The 15,770-nt window shown below is 42.1% G+C and overlaps 1 protein-coding gene across 8 annotated transcripts in view; it reads left to right on the top strand.

Moving 5' to 3' along the window:
* R3HDM1 (R3H domain containing 1) overlaps window positions 1–15,770 on the top strand; it is a 163,914-nt gene that overhangs the window by 110,065 nt on the left and 38,079 nt on the right. For all 8 annotated transcript variants that reach the window (XM_084643971.1, XM_084643965.1, XM_084643968.1 and 5 more), the window contains 2 exons: window positions 9,510–9,773; window positions 10,352–10,475. In XM_084643971.1, coding sequence (XP_084500097.1) covers window positions 9,510–9,773; window positions 10,352–10,475 — 388 coding nt within the window. The remainder of the gene's footprint in view (window positions 1–9,509; window positions 9,774–10,351; window positions 10,476–15,770) is intronic.

The raw sequence follows: 15,770 nt of genomic DNA on the forward strand, positions 1-15,770 counted from the left end.
ATCCTTGCACGCTACGTGACATTTGAGGGCGGTATATACGATGGAGATATATATATATATATATATATATATATATATATATATATTCAATACTGTTGCTCCAATAGCCAGTCAATATTTATTTTATTATGTCCCTTGATTTTTCTCTTTTCCTTCTCCTCCTTCTCAGCTGTTGCTTTCTCTGTTAGCCCCTTTTGTTGTTTTTGTATGGCACCTAGTTTTAGCCTCTTTGCCAAAGCAGTAGGAAGAGCTCCACTATGCCTCATATTTCCCCAACATTCTTGCCCAATGAAAAGGAGAGCTCAAGGTGTACCGTCAGATGCACTGGCTAGCTCTCCTTACCAGCACAGCCTCTTCAGATGCCAGCCCTGAGATTGAGGCCTAGAGTGTTAGGTTTCACAGGAGGTGGGTGAGCAGGTATGCTTCTCTTGATGCCAGAGTTAAGGGATGAGGTTGACTGGCAAGCAGGTAAACTGGAGCTGGGGATTCCAGGTATTTTGCAGGGAGACTGCTCTGGATATCTTGATGGCTGATGTGGTCTGTTAGTTATAACAAGGGAAATTCACTAAAATGGTGCAAAATACATTTAGTAACGTATATTCAGTTTAAAAAAAAATCTAGGGGTGTTAATTATATATAGTAGTAATCTAATAAATAGGGTATGTGGTATACAGTGTATGTAAAATTATATTACATACTATTACTTAATAAGCGTAGACATATATGCACACTGGTGGGGGAGATAGAGACTGAAACAGTGAATGTTCATTCAAGTATGCTAATAAAAGCAGGGTGATGTAAAATACTTTATTTTTATTTTAAATCTCTAAATATAGTTTCAGATGTAGCGGCTGTTAATATCCTTCACCACCTTAATTTTTCACCTTCCCTTTTAAATAGTAGCTTCTTACTCACTGTTTTTAAAGTCTCTTTCTATTTTTTTTGGGGGGGTACCCCCCTCCTGTTATGTAGCAATATTGGGAGCCCTTTGCTGATATTGGCATTGAAGTTCTTAGGTTTCCATTGTCTTTTTCTTCTCCCCAGTTCCCTGGGTGTACTCCCCACACCACACATTCAAGTTAGGAGACTTTTGATTGTTGTCTTGTAGGTCAGCCTCATCATAATTGGTTTGTTTTGTACAGCACTTTGAAATTGTAAAGCACTGTCTAAATTATTATTATTATTATTATTACCTCTAAAGTGAGGGAGAGATTCATCAAAACATTACAAGTGCTTTTTCTGTTGAGGGTGAGTGTGTTGATTTCAGCTGCATTTCAGGTACTAAACCCCTCCCTTACCTGAAAGCTTGTGGGTGGTGGGAGGTGTCAGTAATCAGTCATCATGCACTGACATTATAAACAGTATGAATGGGACAAAAACTTTTTCAGCACTGATGCAAAAAGTGCTCTTTAGATTTGGCAGAAGCATATAGTGAATTAAAATAATGTATCCCATCCATATAAGCAGGTAAACTGTTTTCAGCATTGGTTCAGGAGGACCCATTGCTGACAACCATTGTCATCAACAGATGTATTTGTGAGCATAGAGCATAGAGACTGAATTTGCAGTCATGTATATTGCAATGTATGTATTACACTTTTGAAGTGCTTTACCAACATTAAGGGTATGTCTACACTACGATATTAGGTCAAATTTATAGAAGTCAATTTTCTAGGAAGTGATTTTATACGGTCAATTGTGTGTGTCCCCACTAAGCACATTAAGTCGGTGGAGTGTGTCCACAGTACCGTGGCTAGCGTAGAGTTTTGGAGCATTGCACTGTGGGTAGCTATCCCACAGTTCCCTCACTCTCCGCTGCCCATTGGAATTCTGGGTTAAGCTCCCAATGCCTGATGGGGCAAAAACATTGTCGCGGGTGGTTTTAGGTACATGTCATCAGTCGCCCTTCCCTCTGTGAAAGCAACGGCAGACAATGGTTTCGCGCCTTTTTTCCGTGTGGACGCCATACTGCTTTCAGCAGACAGTGCAGTAGGACTGTTAACCATCATCATTGAACCACCGCTTCTGCTGCAACTCTGCTCTCGTGCTCTTGGCTTGATAGCAAATTTCTCCATATTGGCTGTCATGGGCTCCCGCTTCCGCTGCAACTCTGCTCTCCTGAATCCACCTCGCAGGTCGTCAGCCACCGCTTCCGCTGCAACTCTGCTTTCTTGCTCTCCTACAGACGCCGTACTATGGCAAGCATGCAGCCCGCTCAGCTCAGCTCACTGACACCACTGCTGTTGTGTCCTAGTGCTGCTGGCAGCAGACAGTGCAGTAGGCCTGCTAACCATTGTCATCCACCGCTTTCGCTGCAACTCTGCTCTCCTGCAGACACCATGCCGCGGCAAGCATGGAGACCACTCAGATCACTGCGGCATTTATGAGCATTGTAAACACCTCATGCATTATCCTGCAGTATGTTCAGAACCAGAACCTGCAAAACCAGGTGAGAAGGCGACAGCAGCGCGGTGACGACATCGATGAGGACATGGACACGGACTTCTCTCAAAGTATGGGCCCTGGCAATATGGACATCCTGGTGGTAATGGGGCAGGTTCATGGAGTGGAATGCTGATTCTGGGCCTAGGAAACAAGGACAGATTGGTGGGACCGCATAGTGTTGCAGGTCTGGGATGATTCCCTGGTGCTGCGAAACTTTTGCAGGCGTAAGGGCAATTTCATGGAACTTTGACTTGCTTTTTTCTGCTCTGAAGTGTAAGAACACCAAGATGAGAGAAGCCCTCACAGTTCACAAGCGAGTGGCAATAGCCCTCTGGAAGCTTGCAACGCCAGACAGCTACCGGTCAGTCGGGAATCAATTTGGAGTGGGCAGTTCTACTCTGGGTGTGGCTGTGAACCAAGTAGCCAACGCAATCACTGAGCTGCTGCTATCAAGGGACTCTGGGGAAATGTGCAGGTCATAGTAGATGGCTTTGCTACAATGGGGTTCCCTAACTGTGGTGGGGCGATAGATGGAATGCATGTCCCTATCTTGGGACTGGACCACGTTGGCAGCTAGTACATAAACCGCAAGGGGTACTTTTCAATGGTGCTGCAAAGACTGATGGATCACAAGGGACGTTTCACCAACATCATCGTGGGATGGCCGGGAAAGATACATGATGCTCGCATCTTCAGGAACTCTGGTCTGTTTGAACAATTGCAGGAAGAGACTTACTTCCCAGACCAGAAAATAACTGTTGGGGATGTTGAAATGCCGATAGTTATCCTTGGGGACCCAGCCTACCCCTTGATGCCATGGCTCATGAAGCCATACGCAGGCACACTGGACAGTAGTAAGGAGCTGTTCAACTATAGGCTGAGCAAGTGCAGAATGGTGATAGAATGTGCATTTGGACGTTTAAAGGGTCGCTGGCGCAGTTTACTGACTTCGTTAGAGCTCAGCAAAACCAATATTCCCATCATTACTGCTTGCTGTATGCTCCACAATATCTGTGAGAATAAGGGGGAGACATTTATGGCGGGGTAGGAGGTTGAGGCAAATCGTCTGGCCACTGATTACACACAGCCAGACACCAGGGGAATTAGAAGAGCACAGCAGGGTGCGCTACACATCAGAGAAGCTTTGAAAACCAGTTTCATGACTGGCCAGGCTATGGTGTGACAGTTCTTTTTGTTTCTCCTTGATGAAAACCCACTCCCTTGGTTCACTCTACTTCTCTGTAAGCCAACTGCCCTCCCCGCTTCGATCACTGCTTGCAGAGGCAATAAAGTCATTGTTGCTTCACATTCTTGCATTCTTTATTAATTTATCACACAAATGGGGGGATAACTGCCAAGGTAGCCCAGGAGGGGTGGGGGAGCAGGGAAGGACAAGGCCACACTGCACTTCAAAACTTATTGAATGCCAGCGTTCTGTTGCTTGGGATGGAGTGGTTGGGTGCCCCGAGGGGGGGCTCCCCCACCACGTTCTTGGGCGTCTGGGTGAGGAGGCTATGGAACTTGGGAGGAGGGCAGGCAGTTACACAGCGGCTGCAGCGGCAGTCTGTGCTCATGCTGCCTTTCCTGCAGCTCAGCCATATGCCGGAGCATATCCGTTTGATCATCCAGTTAGCTCAGCATTGCCTCCTGCCTCCTCTCATCACGCTGCTGCCACCTCTCCTCGTGTTCATTTTCTGATTTCCTGGACTCTGCAGTTGTCTGCCTCCATGCATTCTGCTGAGCTCTTTCAGTGCGGGAGGACTGCATGAGCTCAGAGAACATTTCGTTGTGAGTGCAGTTTTTTCGCCGCCTTATCTGCACTAGCCTCTGGGATGGAGATGATAGGGGGAGCATTGAAACATTTGCAGCTGCGGGAGGAGAAAAAGACACATTTTAGAGAAAAATGGGTAGACTCTTTCATGGTGAATGGTTTCAAACAGCAGCGCCCTCCTTTCCCATACCAAGTACCCATTGGGTTGGCCATTTAAAAGGAGGGGCTGCAGTTTTCGGGTTAACGTGCAGCACAAACCCAACTAAACCCCCCACACCCAATTCTCCGGGATGATCGCTTCACCCCTCCTCCCACCACGTGACTAGTATCGGGGAAGATCCCTGCCAGCCAAACACGAACAGCTCAGCGTGAACTGCCCCCCCCCCCACACACACACACACCCACACACTGACACCGCATGGCTAAAAGCTGGGATGATTTCTTTTCGGCCACAGGCAAACAGCCCAGCAGGATAAGCCACCTTTGAATGTCCCCTTAATAAAATTCCCCTATTTCAACCAGGTGACCATGAATGATATCACTCTCCTGAGGATAACAGAGAGAAATAAAGAACGGATGTTGCTTGAATGTCAGCAAACACTGGGACCATACGCTGCCATGCTTTGTTGTGCAATGACTGCAGACTACAGTCTACTGGCCTGGCGTGGTAAAGTGTCCTATCATGGAGGACAGAATAAGGCTGCCCTCCCCAGAAACCTTTTGCAAAGGCTTTGGGAGTACATCCAGGAGAGCTTCAATGAGATGTCCCTGGAGGATTTCCACTCCATCCCCAGACACGTTAACAGACTTCTCCAGTAGCTGTACTGGCCGCGAATGTATCCCAAGTCTTCAGGGAAAATTAATCATTAAACACGCTTGCTTTTAAACCATGTATTATATTTACAAAGGTACACTCACCAGAGGTGCCTTCTCTGCCTTCAAGGTCCAGGAGCCCGCCTTGGAAGGGTTGAGGGGGTATTGGATCCAAGGTGAAAAAAGTTCCGGCCTGACGGGGAGAACGGTTTCATCCTTCTCATCATCATCTTCCTCGTCCCCAAAATCCTCATCCCTGTTGCATGAGACTCCCCCATTGCAGGAGTCCACGTACAGGGGTGGGGTTGTGGTAGGGGCACCACCTAGAATTGCATGCAGCTCATCATAGAAGAGGCATGTCTGGGGTTCTGACCTGGAGCAGCCGTTTGCCTGTTTTGGTTGTTTGGTAGCCTTGCCTGAGCTCCTTAATTTTGACATGGCACTGCTGCGGGTCCCTGTTATAGCCTCTGTCCTTCATGTCCTTGGAGATTTTTTTCAAATATTTTGGCATTTCATTTTTTGGAACAGAGTTCTGATAGCACGGATTCCTCTCCCCACACAGCGATCAGATCCAGTACCTCCTGTTCGGTCCATGCTGGAGCTCTTTTTCGATTCTGGGACTGCATGGTCACCTCTGCTGATGAGCTCTGCATGGTCACGCCACGCTGGCCAAACAGGAAATGAAATTCAAAAGTTCCCAATCCTTTTCCTGTGTACCTGGCTAGTGCATCTGAGTTGAAAACGCTGTCCAGAGAGGTCACAATGGAGCACTCTGGGATAGCTCCCAGAGGTCAATAGTGTCGAATTGCATCCACACTACCCCAAATTTGACCCGACGATGTCGATTTTGGCGCTAATCCCCTTGTTGGGGAGTACAGAAATTGATTTTAAGAGCCCTTTAAGTCGACAAAAATGGCTTTGTCATCTGGACGGGTGCAGGGTTAAATCGACCTAACGCTGCTAAATTGAACCTAAACTCCGTAGTGTAGACCAGAGCTAAGTAATACAATACGCCTATGAGATAAGTATGTATCATTTCACCAGTTTAGCATAGGGAAGTCAAAACATGATGGAGATAAGTCACTTGTCCAAGGCTGGAATCTGAATCAGAGCCTGGGTTAGAACTGAAGGTCTCCTGGTTCCCATACCTCTGCTTTGTCATTCTAATGCATGTTTCTATTATTCAGTAACTACCTACTTTTAATTTATTTGTAGTTTTATATATAGCTAATATTTTGATTAATAGTGCTGGAATAGTGCAGATGCCCATTTCTCTAATAAAGAATGTAGATATTCATCTTATTTCATTAAGCTGTGTATAATTAAAATCACTTGAGTAATTACTGTTACCTATATTTGGGTGTACAGTTTTGAAGGAAGAAAATAACTGCACTCTGAATTTTTTTTGATTGTTCCATCAGTTATTCAATCCATTTGTCTGATTTATGTTTAGGCTTTATTAAAGCATAGACTGGTGACACGCAGTGAAGATTAGTAACAGATGCAAAGCAATTCACCTATGGATCACTGGTTCAAATGCAGGCTGTTCTGGTAGCATCCTATATTCGGTACTGTCTGATGGCTAGTACTCATTCAGCACCGTGAAATGGGTGATGGTCTCAGTCAAGAATCTAGATTATAGATATCGATAACTCCTAAAAAGACAGTTATGTTTGCCTCTTTATTAGTAGTATCATCAAAAAGACAGCAGGTTAAATGGCCCATGGGGATTCAATTACTATATCATCTCTCTAGGGCAGGGGTTGGCAACCTTTCAGAAGTGGTGTGCTGAGTCTTCATTTATTCACTCTAATTTAAGCTTTCGCGTGCCGGTAATACATTTTAACGATTTTAGAAGGTCTCTCTAAGTCTATATTATATAACTCAACTATTGTTGTATGTAAAGTAAACAAGGTTTTTAAAATGTTTCAGAAGCTTCATTTAAAATTAAAGTGCAGATCTTATCAGTTTAGTGCAGTGGTTCTTGCACACACTGGTGGTGCACACACCCCCTGGGGGTGCAAGATGCCCTTTCTGCGGGTGCAAGACATGCGAGATTTTTTTAGAAGGTAAATTATTGAAAACACAAATTAAGCACAGGCACATAAGTACAACTACTTTGTTTCATCAAACGTATGTGTTTATTAACATTATACATTTTTTAACGATTACTGCAATATACAAAGTTTTAAAGTTTAACTTTTCAAGTTTTTAAGCTAATTGTAGTGTAATTTTTGATAAGGACTGCAGAGCTCTGGGCCCAGGCCAGGAGCAGAGCCCTGGGCTGGCTGCCGGTACCCCAAGCCAGCAGGAGGGCTGAGCAGGGCCGGAGGCTCGGACCCTGGCTGTCAGGGGGCAGGGTGGCTGGAACCCCAGACCAGCCACGAGGTGAGCGGGGCCGCCGGCTGGTATCCCAGGCTGGCAATAGGCTGAGCGGGGCCGATGGCCGGGACCTTGGCTGGCAAAGGGCCAGCGGTTGAAACTCCAGACCGTCAGTGGGCTGAGCTGGGTGGTGAACAGAACCCCAGACCGTCAGCGGCTCCGCTGGCTCCTGCCAGCCCAGGTCCTGGCCGCCAGCCCTGCTCAGCCGCTGCCAGCCTGGGGTTCCGTTCACTCAGGCCGGCCGCAGGCTGAGCGGTGCCGGCGGCTGAGACCCTGGCTGGCAAGGGGCTGGCGGCTGGAACTCCAGACCATCAGCGGGCTGAGTGGGGCTGGTGGACAGAACCCCAGACTGGCGGTAGGCTGAGTGGCTCAGCCTGCTGCCGGTCTCGGGTTCTGTCCGACAGCTCCTGGCAGCCAGGGTCCCGGTCACTGGCCCCGCTCAGCACACTGCCAGCCTAGGGTTCCTTTCACCCAGGCCAGCACTGGGCTGAGCGGGACTGGTGGCCGGGACCCTGACTGGCAGCAGCGTGCCAGTAAAAATCAGCTCATCTGCCACCTTTGATGTGCGTGCCACAGGTTGCTGACCCCGGCTCTAGGGTAAACTCTACAGCTCAGAGTTTAGGTAACTTGCACTGCCTCCGCCTACACAGTACAAGTTTTTGGTGGATAAGTATAAGAATTCATGTTTCAGTCTCCTTATGAACCAACTTTCCTCTGTTCGTTATTTTTAAAAGCAGACATTGAGATGTTATACCTAAAAACTAAGGGCTAAGCTGGATAGTTGAGTCAGTAAGCCATCTTTAGGACCTAAGTCAATGTACTAAAAGCCTAAATTGACTTATCGTGGCAAATAAAGAGCTAAAAATTTGCTTGTGAACATATAATAAGTAATTTTCTTAAGTGCAATTGAAAACTGCTAATGGTTTCATTAGACATACCCTCAGAATTCAGGAAAAAGTATTTCATCATGAAAAACAGGATGTAGTTCCGCAAAATACAGAAGTCAGAAAAAGTAAAGAAAATATTTGTATACAATGCAGATGGTTTTCCAAATACTTTATCTCCTTAGCTCGTGAAGAGTGTACATATCAGCCATATGATCTTCCTCAGGACAAACTGAGGAGGGCCAGGTGGCCATAATATAGCTGTGGCATAGTACTTCTGTGTTCTATTGCCTTTTGGAAAGTCCAGATTTAAGGTGTGAATTGAAGCTTACTGATTAGCAAAAGATGTAATATTAGTGATTGCCCATTTTCTTTGGAATGATGATCGCCATATTACTGTTGGATGATACACCAAATACAACTGTTAGCAATGAGTACTATTTCCAGACCCCAGTATAAACTGTAGAAAAAGTGCTTGGGATTACAATAATGAAGGACTCAGAACATTACTGGGCACTGGCCCTGCCTAGCACAATGGGCCCCAATCCTTGACTGAGGTTTGTAGATGTTACCATAATACATACAAAAAATAAATAAGACTACACCATGGACTCATGCAGAACTGAACATTTGTGCCTATTTTGAGGATTAGCAGTTGATCTTGGTATCATATTAGCAGTATTATATACTCTTAGATTAATGGACAGTCTTTCTTATTCAAGACTAGTAGCATTATTAACTCAATCTCTAGAAAATCAGATTTTTTTCTTAAATACGGCAAAGCTATATGCATCCTGTTTTGATTAGTTAAACATTTTAACCTCCCATTTGGAATTACATCTGAAAAGTTATTGGCATAGTTTAAATTGTTTGATTCTAATTCATGGCAATTCTATATTTAACTCTTATGAAAGATAGCCTCTTTTATGAAAGAAAATCTGTTTCTAGCATAAGATGTTAAACCTTTTTAGTTTCTCTCCGTTTGTGTGTAACTTCTCCACAATTAACCTTGAATAATTACTGCACTGTTCTTAGCACACTGTCTATTTTTGTTCTGAAGCTTGCCTTGTCATTCTTTTTTAGTGTTTTAACATATGGTCATTGCACAGGTGCATGTTTTAATTTTTCACTTACTGAAGAATTTACTGAGCAACTATACTCTTCCCAGTTTGAATGTTTGTGAATGTAATGTTTATTATCTTTTTTTATTATAGCAAGACAACCTTGGATCACAGTTTAGCCATATGAGTCTTGCCCGCCAGTCATCTGCTGATGGTGCTGATCCTCACCCCACCATGTTCCAGTCCACTGTAGTCCTTCAACCCACACAACAGTCTGGCTATATCATAGCAACAGCCCCAACTCTGCCACCTCCACAAGGTCAACCAGTCCCTACTCCCAACTATTCTGCATCCAGCCATCCTGTCAACCAGCAAGTGCTGCAGCAACAGGGATATATGCAGCAACCTCTACCACAGGTACAAAGGCTTTATATTTTATTCTCAGAGATATTTAAGAGAATATCCTTGACACCATTGGTGAACATTTTATATTTCAATGGACTTGGTTAGTAAATTTTATTTTCTTAATTCTGTGGTTTGAAGTCAGTGGCTTCCGTTTACTTGGGGAATGAGCAATTGTCCCAGCTTCATGCCTATCCACGGGTAACTCTTAAAGACTTAGAAAATTAGAGTTTAGGAAGTACATAGTATCATTAATAGTGATATTTTTAAATTAAATATAACCAAATTTAACCTAATCAAATATAAATTTTATATATTCTCATACTCTGCACATATTTTATTGTGCTTAGTTTTAATGTCTACTTTTAAAATTTTTGCTGTGAAGACTGGCCTAGGAATCCTAATCATCATCTTTTTCTTTAATGCCCCTATGTGGGTGCTGAGAAACTCAAACAAAGCAGCTACTTACTTTGGTATGACCCGACGAAAATAGAATTGCCTTTATTTTGTAATTCTTTCAGCATTCAGTGTTTTTGCACTCTGCCTTTTATAAACCTAAAAATGTGAATCTCCAAAATGTTGCTCCTTTTTAGATGCCAGCTTGTTATTGTGCTCCAGGCCAATATCCACACTCCAATCAACAATATCGACCAGTTACTTCTGTCCATTACAACACACAGCAAAACCCACCACTGCCACAGCCAGCACAGCAGACAGGTTTGCAGAATTTTTTCACTACTTCACGTGCTTATGGGTGTTAAAGGAAACTGCAGGTACTGTCAGATATTGAAGTCTCAGTAAAGCAATATTTGCTAATGGTGAAGAAATATCTTTCAATTTGTACAACTTTGTAGCAGTTCCAATGTGAAGAACTGTGATTGTTCTTTAAATGTGGCATGTGGTCATTAGCTGAAATCATTATACCTTCCTTTGTGTCAGGGATGACTCATTTAAATCACCAAGTGGAAAGCCTTGATTTAAATCATCAACTGTAATCAACTTTTCCATTTGTACTTCAGTGGTTTTCTAAAGAAAGTTGCATTCACCAACTAAATTTGCTACATCTTTTTGATACTTTGGAGGGTACACTATAACTGTATACACTTATTTAAACAATTATATAACTTATTAATTGTACATTTTTGGTGTATTAAAAATGGTGAATGACACACTGTATTTACTACATAATAAACTTTTTGCTCATGATTTCAGTCGAACTGCATTAGAATTGTAACTGAAATTTAATTAAACACACAGAACAAAATGACCTTGAATGTGTTGGATACATAAACTTCTTATCAAAACATTTTTCACATTTACAACTAAATGATATGTTAACCAGAAGGATTAACTGTAGTCAGTTAATTAACTGAAGTCAGTGAATTAAAATGATTATTTCAGGTCAGGCTGGGAAAATTTTCAGTTATGCCTGTGTGAAAGTGGTTGGAGCTTAAGTTCCTACTTGTCTAAGTCTCTTGAAAATGATAGTCTCTCCTCAGTTACTGTGCTAGTCGCTTGCGTCTGGGAGCACAGCTTCTGGGTCTCCCACAGAATCAAGTCCTTAAAGGTAGATGACCTATTGTGCCATATTTACAAAGCTTGACTTCAGAAATTAGAAGATTTTCCCCGTATCCTTTCTATATATAAAAAGCAGCTTTTAACTCTGAGTTTTAGGTAGACACTAATGGATTCAGCTTATTTGTTTTTTATTGAAAAATGTTTTAAGAGATTGCACTAAGTTTAGGCCTTAACAGGTTTTGTATTAAATTCCGATTTTAAACAGTTTATTTTTAAAAGAAAAACTTATTATTACTTGAATCCCAAAATAATAAAAATCCTATTTAAATTTTTAAAAATGGATTTTTATCCACTGTGCCTTGTGTGCATTTACTTTTTTTTTTTTAATTATTCTTTCAACTCTACTTCTGTCAAGGTGCAAAGGCCTAAATGGGGAACATGGTATATAACAAGATCCAAAATGAAAAATGCAAATAAGTTATTCACCATATTCACTTGACCCATTAGTGTAAATAACTCATCCTGTAAACCACAGTCTCCTTATTCTTTATTTTGTCTTTTTTTGTTAATTTAACTGATTTGTAACTGTACGGGGCACCAAACTTGTGTGAGAGTTGAGAACTTTGGAACAAAAATGAATTGCATCCCTCAAGTGGAGGGACATTTGAGAAGTAAGTCTGAAAATGTTTAATTTAGAAATTGTGATGTACAAAGGGCTACAAATGAATATTTAGAAAGTATTGACACTGTTGTATTTTTCTGCTGTCCCTTTTTGATTTTGAGATACCATAACTGAGGAGGGACAGCATGATGATGATTTTTCTATATATAATCATTTGTGATTGAAGGTAACAAGTGCCAGACAAATATCACATCCTGATGACTTGAGCCACTTTATATTTATCAAATTCCTCCTCCTGGTTCTGGTAATGGGCTATTCTTCTTCTGTGATTGGATCTCTCTTCTACAAAGTCCCACAAGACTACATTTCTTCGTCTCCTCTTTGTTCATCTTGTCCTTCTAAGTCATTTTTAATCATAGCTATTACTTTTACTCTTATAATTAACTTGTATTGTCACAATTTCTGTGTGGCCAGGTAGGTTGAACTCCAGAAGTAGATTATTTTCTTTTGGGTCAAAGAAATGAGCAGGCTGAGACACAAGGACTTAAACTTTCAAAAGTGACCAGTGGTTTTGAGAGCCCAACTTCAGACACAAACTCTTTACAGTCGGGTCTTTATATGGTATTTCAAGTTGGTCACTTAAAAACTAAGGCACCCAAAATTACTAGTCACTTGAAAATTTAGGCCAGGATACCTGATCCTATTCTGCATGTATTTAGAGTTTATACAGGTGCTGTAGAATATGGGTTATGAGCAGGTATAGTTAAAACCTCACAGCTCCAGGAAACATCTGTATTTCCATATCCAGGTAGCCTGTTTCAATCTGTAACTGCCCCAGGATATTGTCTACTCTATCACAGTATATCACCATGTGTTAAGGCTGTTAATTAGATACTACCAATAAATCAAAAACTACCCCTTGTGCTGATACATCGCCCTTTGATCTGTATAAGAAAGAGTTATTCTACAGAGCACCCAGATAAAACAATAATGGGCTCTGCAGAAATGTGTAATAACAATTTCCCTGTTTTTCCAAGTCAAAAAGATGTCTTCTCTAATTCCTTATATTTCAGAGTACCTTTGCTTATGAGGCAGTACTTCAGGTACTGCAAATGAGAAAAGACTTTGATTGGTTAAATTCACTTAAGTGCCTGCTAACGTTACTGGGGATGCAGTGGTTTCTTATAGATTCTACCCACCTCAGATAATTTATAGAGTTATATAAATATAAATATATATAATCTATGGGTTTCGTACTATATCTTGGCCACTTTTAATACACTATATATTTAAAACCTTGAACCACTTCTCCCCTGCCACCTTTCATGTCTGTATTGACCAACTAAACTTCTTTCAGCTAAAAATTTTAGATAGAAGTGCTGTTTTTGAGCATATGGAATATCTGTTCAAACAAGTTTTATTATCTTTATTTCCTTCCTTGAATTAAACTTCCCAGTTGCATCCAGCATCTTATAATACTGGGGTAACCTCTGACTCTGAACTTTCTACTTTGTCCCAGATATCTTAGATCTGCAGATTTGCCTGTTGCTACCTCACAAAACTGTCTATATACGTACTCAGTTCTGTCAGCCTAAAGCTTTGTCCATGCATACAGCTCCTTTTCTTATGGCTTGCCCAAGGCTCAGTTATCTGTGGCCTGTCATATGTACTAATTCATGTAACCAGAAGTTGAGCTACACTGACGGTAATTAGTGTGTTAATTATCTAGATTCTAAAAATACATGCATTAAGTATGAAACCGAAGTAGTAGTAAGCACTTTAGTTGTATAGTAACCTATAATTACCATTAATTTATGTGTAATATGAAGGCTATCAAGAAACACAGCCACAATGTAACTACAATGATATTAGGCATTATAAAGTATGACATTTTAAAAATGTATTTAAAATTGGACTTTTTGTGGGAGTAAATAAATTCCCATTCTCACTAAGGCCTAACCATGCCCTGGTTAGAGGGGGAAATTGAGTTATGATAAACAACTAAGAGTCAGGGGGAAATTGAATTATGACAACTTAGTGTGGAAAGGAGTTAGTTTAGATTTGTAAGGTTGGGTGAGCTTTTCTGGCTATCCAAGCTGAAACTTGTATGTATTTGATGCCAGTAAAATAGCACAGCTCAAGACTTCTGTTTGTATTTTCTCTGAGCAAGGTGTTCTCATTTCACAGATTGTTTACAGCGTGCTGCTGGGTTTTGGGGTTTGGGCTTTTTTCCTGCTTTTAAAGTTATGCATCATGGGCTCAGATTCTATTTACCTGCTGCAGTATCATAAGCCTCAAATTAAGCACAAAGTTGCATGTTACATGAACAAAAATAGGAGATATCAATTTTCCCCCCCTTTTGTTCATCTGCCTCACGTCTAGGTTACAATGAGACTGTAAATATGTTATCCGTGCATATTGAACCAATAAGCATGGTTGAGAGGAGATGTCATTAAGATGCTAGAGCATGGGCCAAGGAATGTTTTTTATTCCTAGGTTTGCTGCTGCCAAGCTGTGTGGCCATGAGCAAGTCCTGTGTCCCATTTACCTACCTGTAAAACAGGTATTCTGTCAACACTTCCAAGGAGTATTATGAGGCTTAACTAATGTTTGTAGAGCACTTGGAGATTATTGCAACAAAAGTACTATACAAGTGCAAAATATTTTGGGGGAGGGGGGTCTGGGTTTCACTGCAACATCATGCACTTTGTAATTTGCAAAGTCACCTTCTGCTAGCCAGGCCCTAAAATCAAGTAAAGTAATCAGTTTGCTGTTTTTTCGACAACAGAAGGAGGTTCTTTTTTGTGTACTTGTCCATATATATGTTCTACTGCTGTGTGCATGCTTTTGGTCAGCTGTGTCCGTGGGAGGGCCTGCCTTTTCCTTGAGTGTCCTTGTGCCTCCAACATCATGGCCTCTTTAGTGCTGGACTCACCATTGTTATCAGTAGTGAAGGTACTTCCTTTGGTACTGACCAACTCGCTTATTCCATTACTGAACAGGAGGAATACGCCTTCTCTTCCTCAGGCTCTGAAAATGGTAGGGAGGTGTCACCATTTCATCCTCTGGGAGCTAGATATCCAGAGCAGTATACACCAGAGAAGGAGTCAAGCTCATTTTTATTACTCCAAATGTAAGAGCTCTCAGAAGGACACCTTTGTGAAATGTATAGGGGTATCCAGCCCCATGGCTACCTGCTCACTATGCCTATCAACACCCTCAGCCTTATTGGGCACTGTGGGGATTTCATCAGCCTAGAAGACCAGCACCTGCATCCTGGTCCAGGGCTAGATCTTTCTTCACCAGCCCAAACTGCAGTGATGCCAAAGGAACAGAGTTGTTAGGGCTTTGATGAGGATTTACAGACAGAGGACCATCCTATACTAGTGCCCATCTTATCCTCATTTCCTGATGAGGCTATATCTATATATCTGCCTCCAGAAGACTACAAGATGTTCCAGAAAACTGGCTGATGCACTGAAGATTCCAGTGGAAGTTGTCCAAAAGAAGTCTCTCAAGCTCCTAGACATTCTTCACATTTCTGTACCTGGATGACTTGCAATTCCCATCAATGAGGGGCTCTTAGAGCCAACTAAGTTATTCTGGCAGACTTCTTTGGCACCAGCATCAAAAAGAACAGATTGCTGATAGCAAGTGTGTTCCCTTGACTTTGAGCAATTTTCCACACAACCTACACCTGAGTCACTGGTTCAACCAGAAAAAGTCAGCAGAAAGCAACACCTTGAGACAATCACACAAATTATTTGGTGTAAAGCCAACAAGTAAGAATCTTCAATTACTAGGCCTTATTGGTGAAGTACAATTATTTTAATTGGGACTCCTCCAAATTCTGTGACAGAAATCCTCAAGGT

Source organism: Lepidochelys olivacea (genome assembly GCF_965140295.1).
Source record: "Lepidochelys olivacea isolate rLepOli2 genome assembly, chromosome: 11".
In the NCBI taxonomy this organism is placed as follows: domain Eukaryota; kingdom Metazoa; phylum Chordata; order Testudines; family Cheloniidae; genus Lepidochelys; species Lepidochelys olivacea.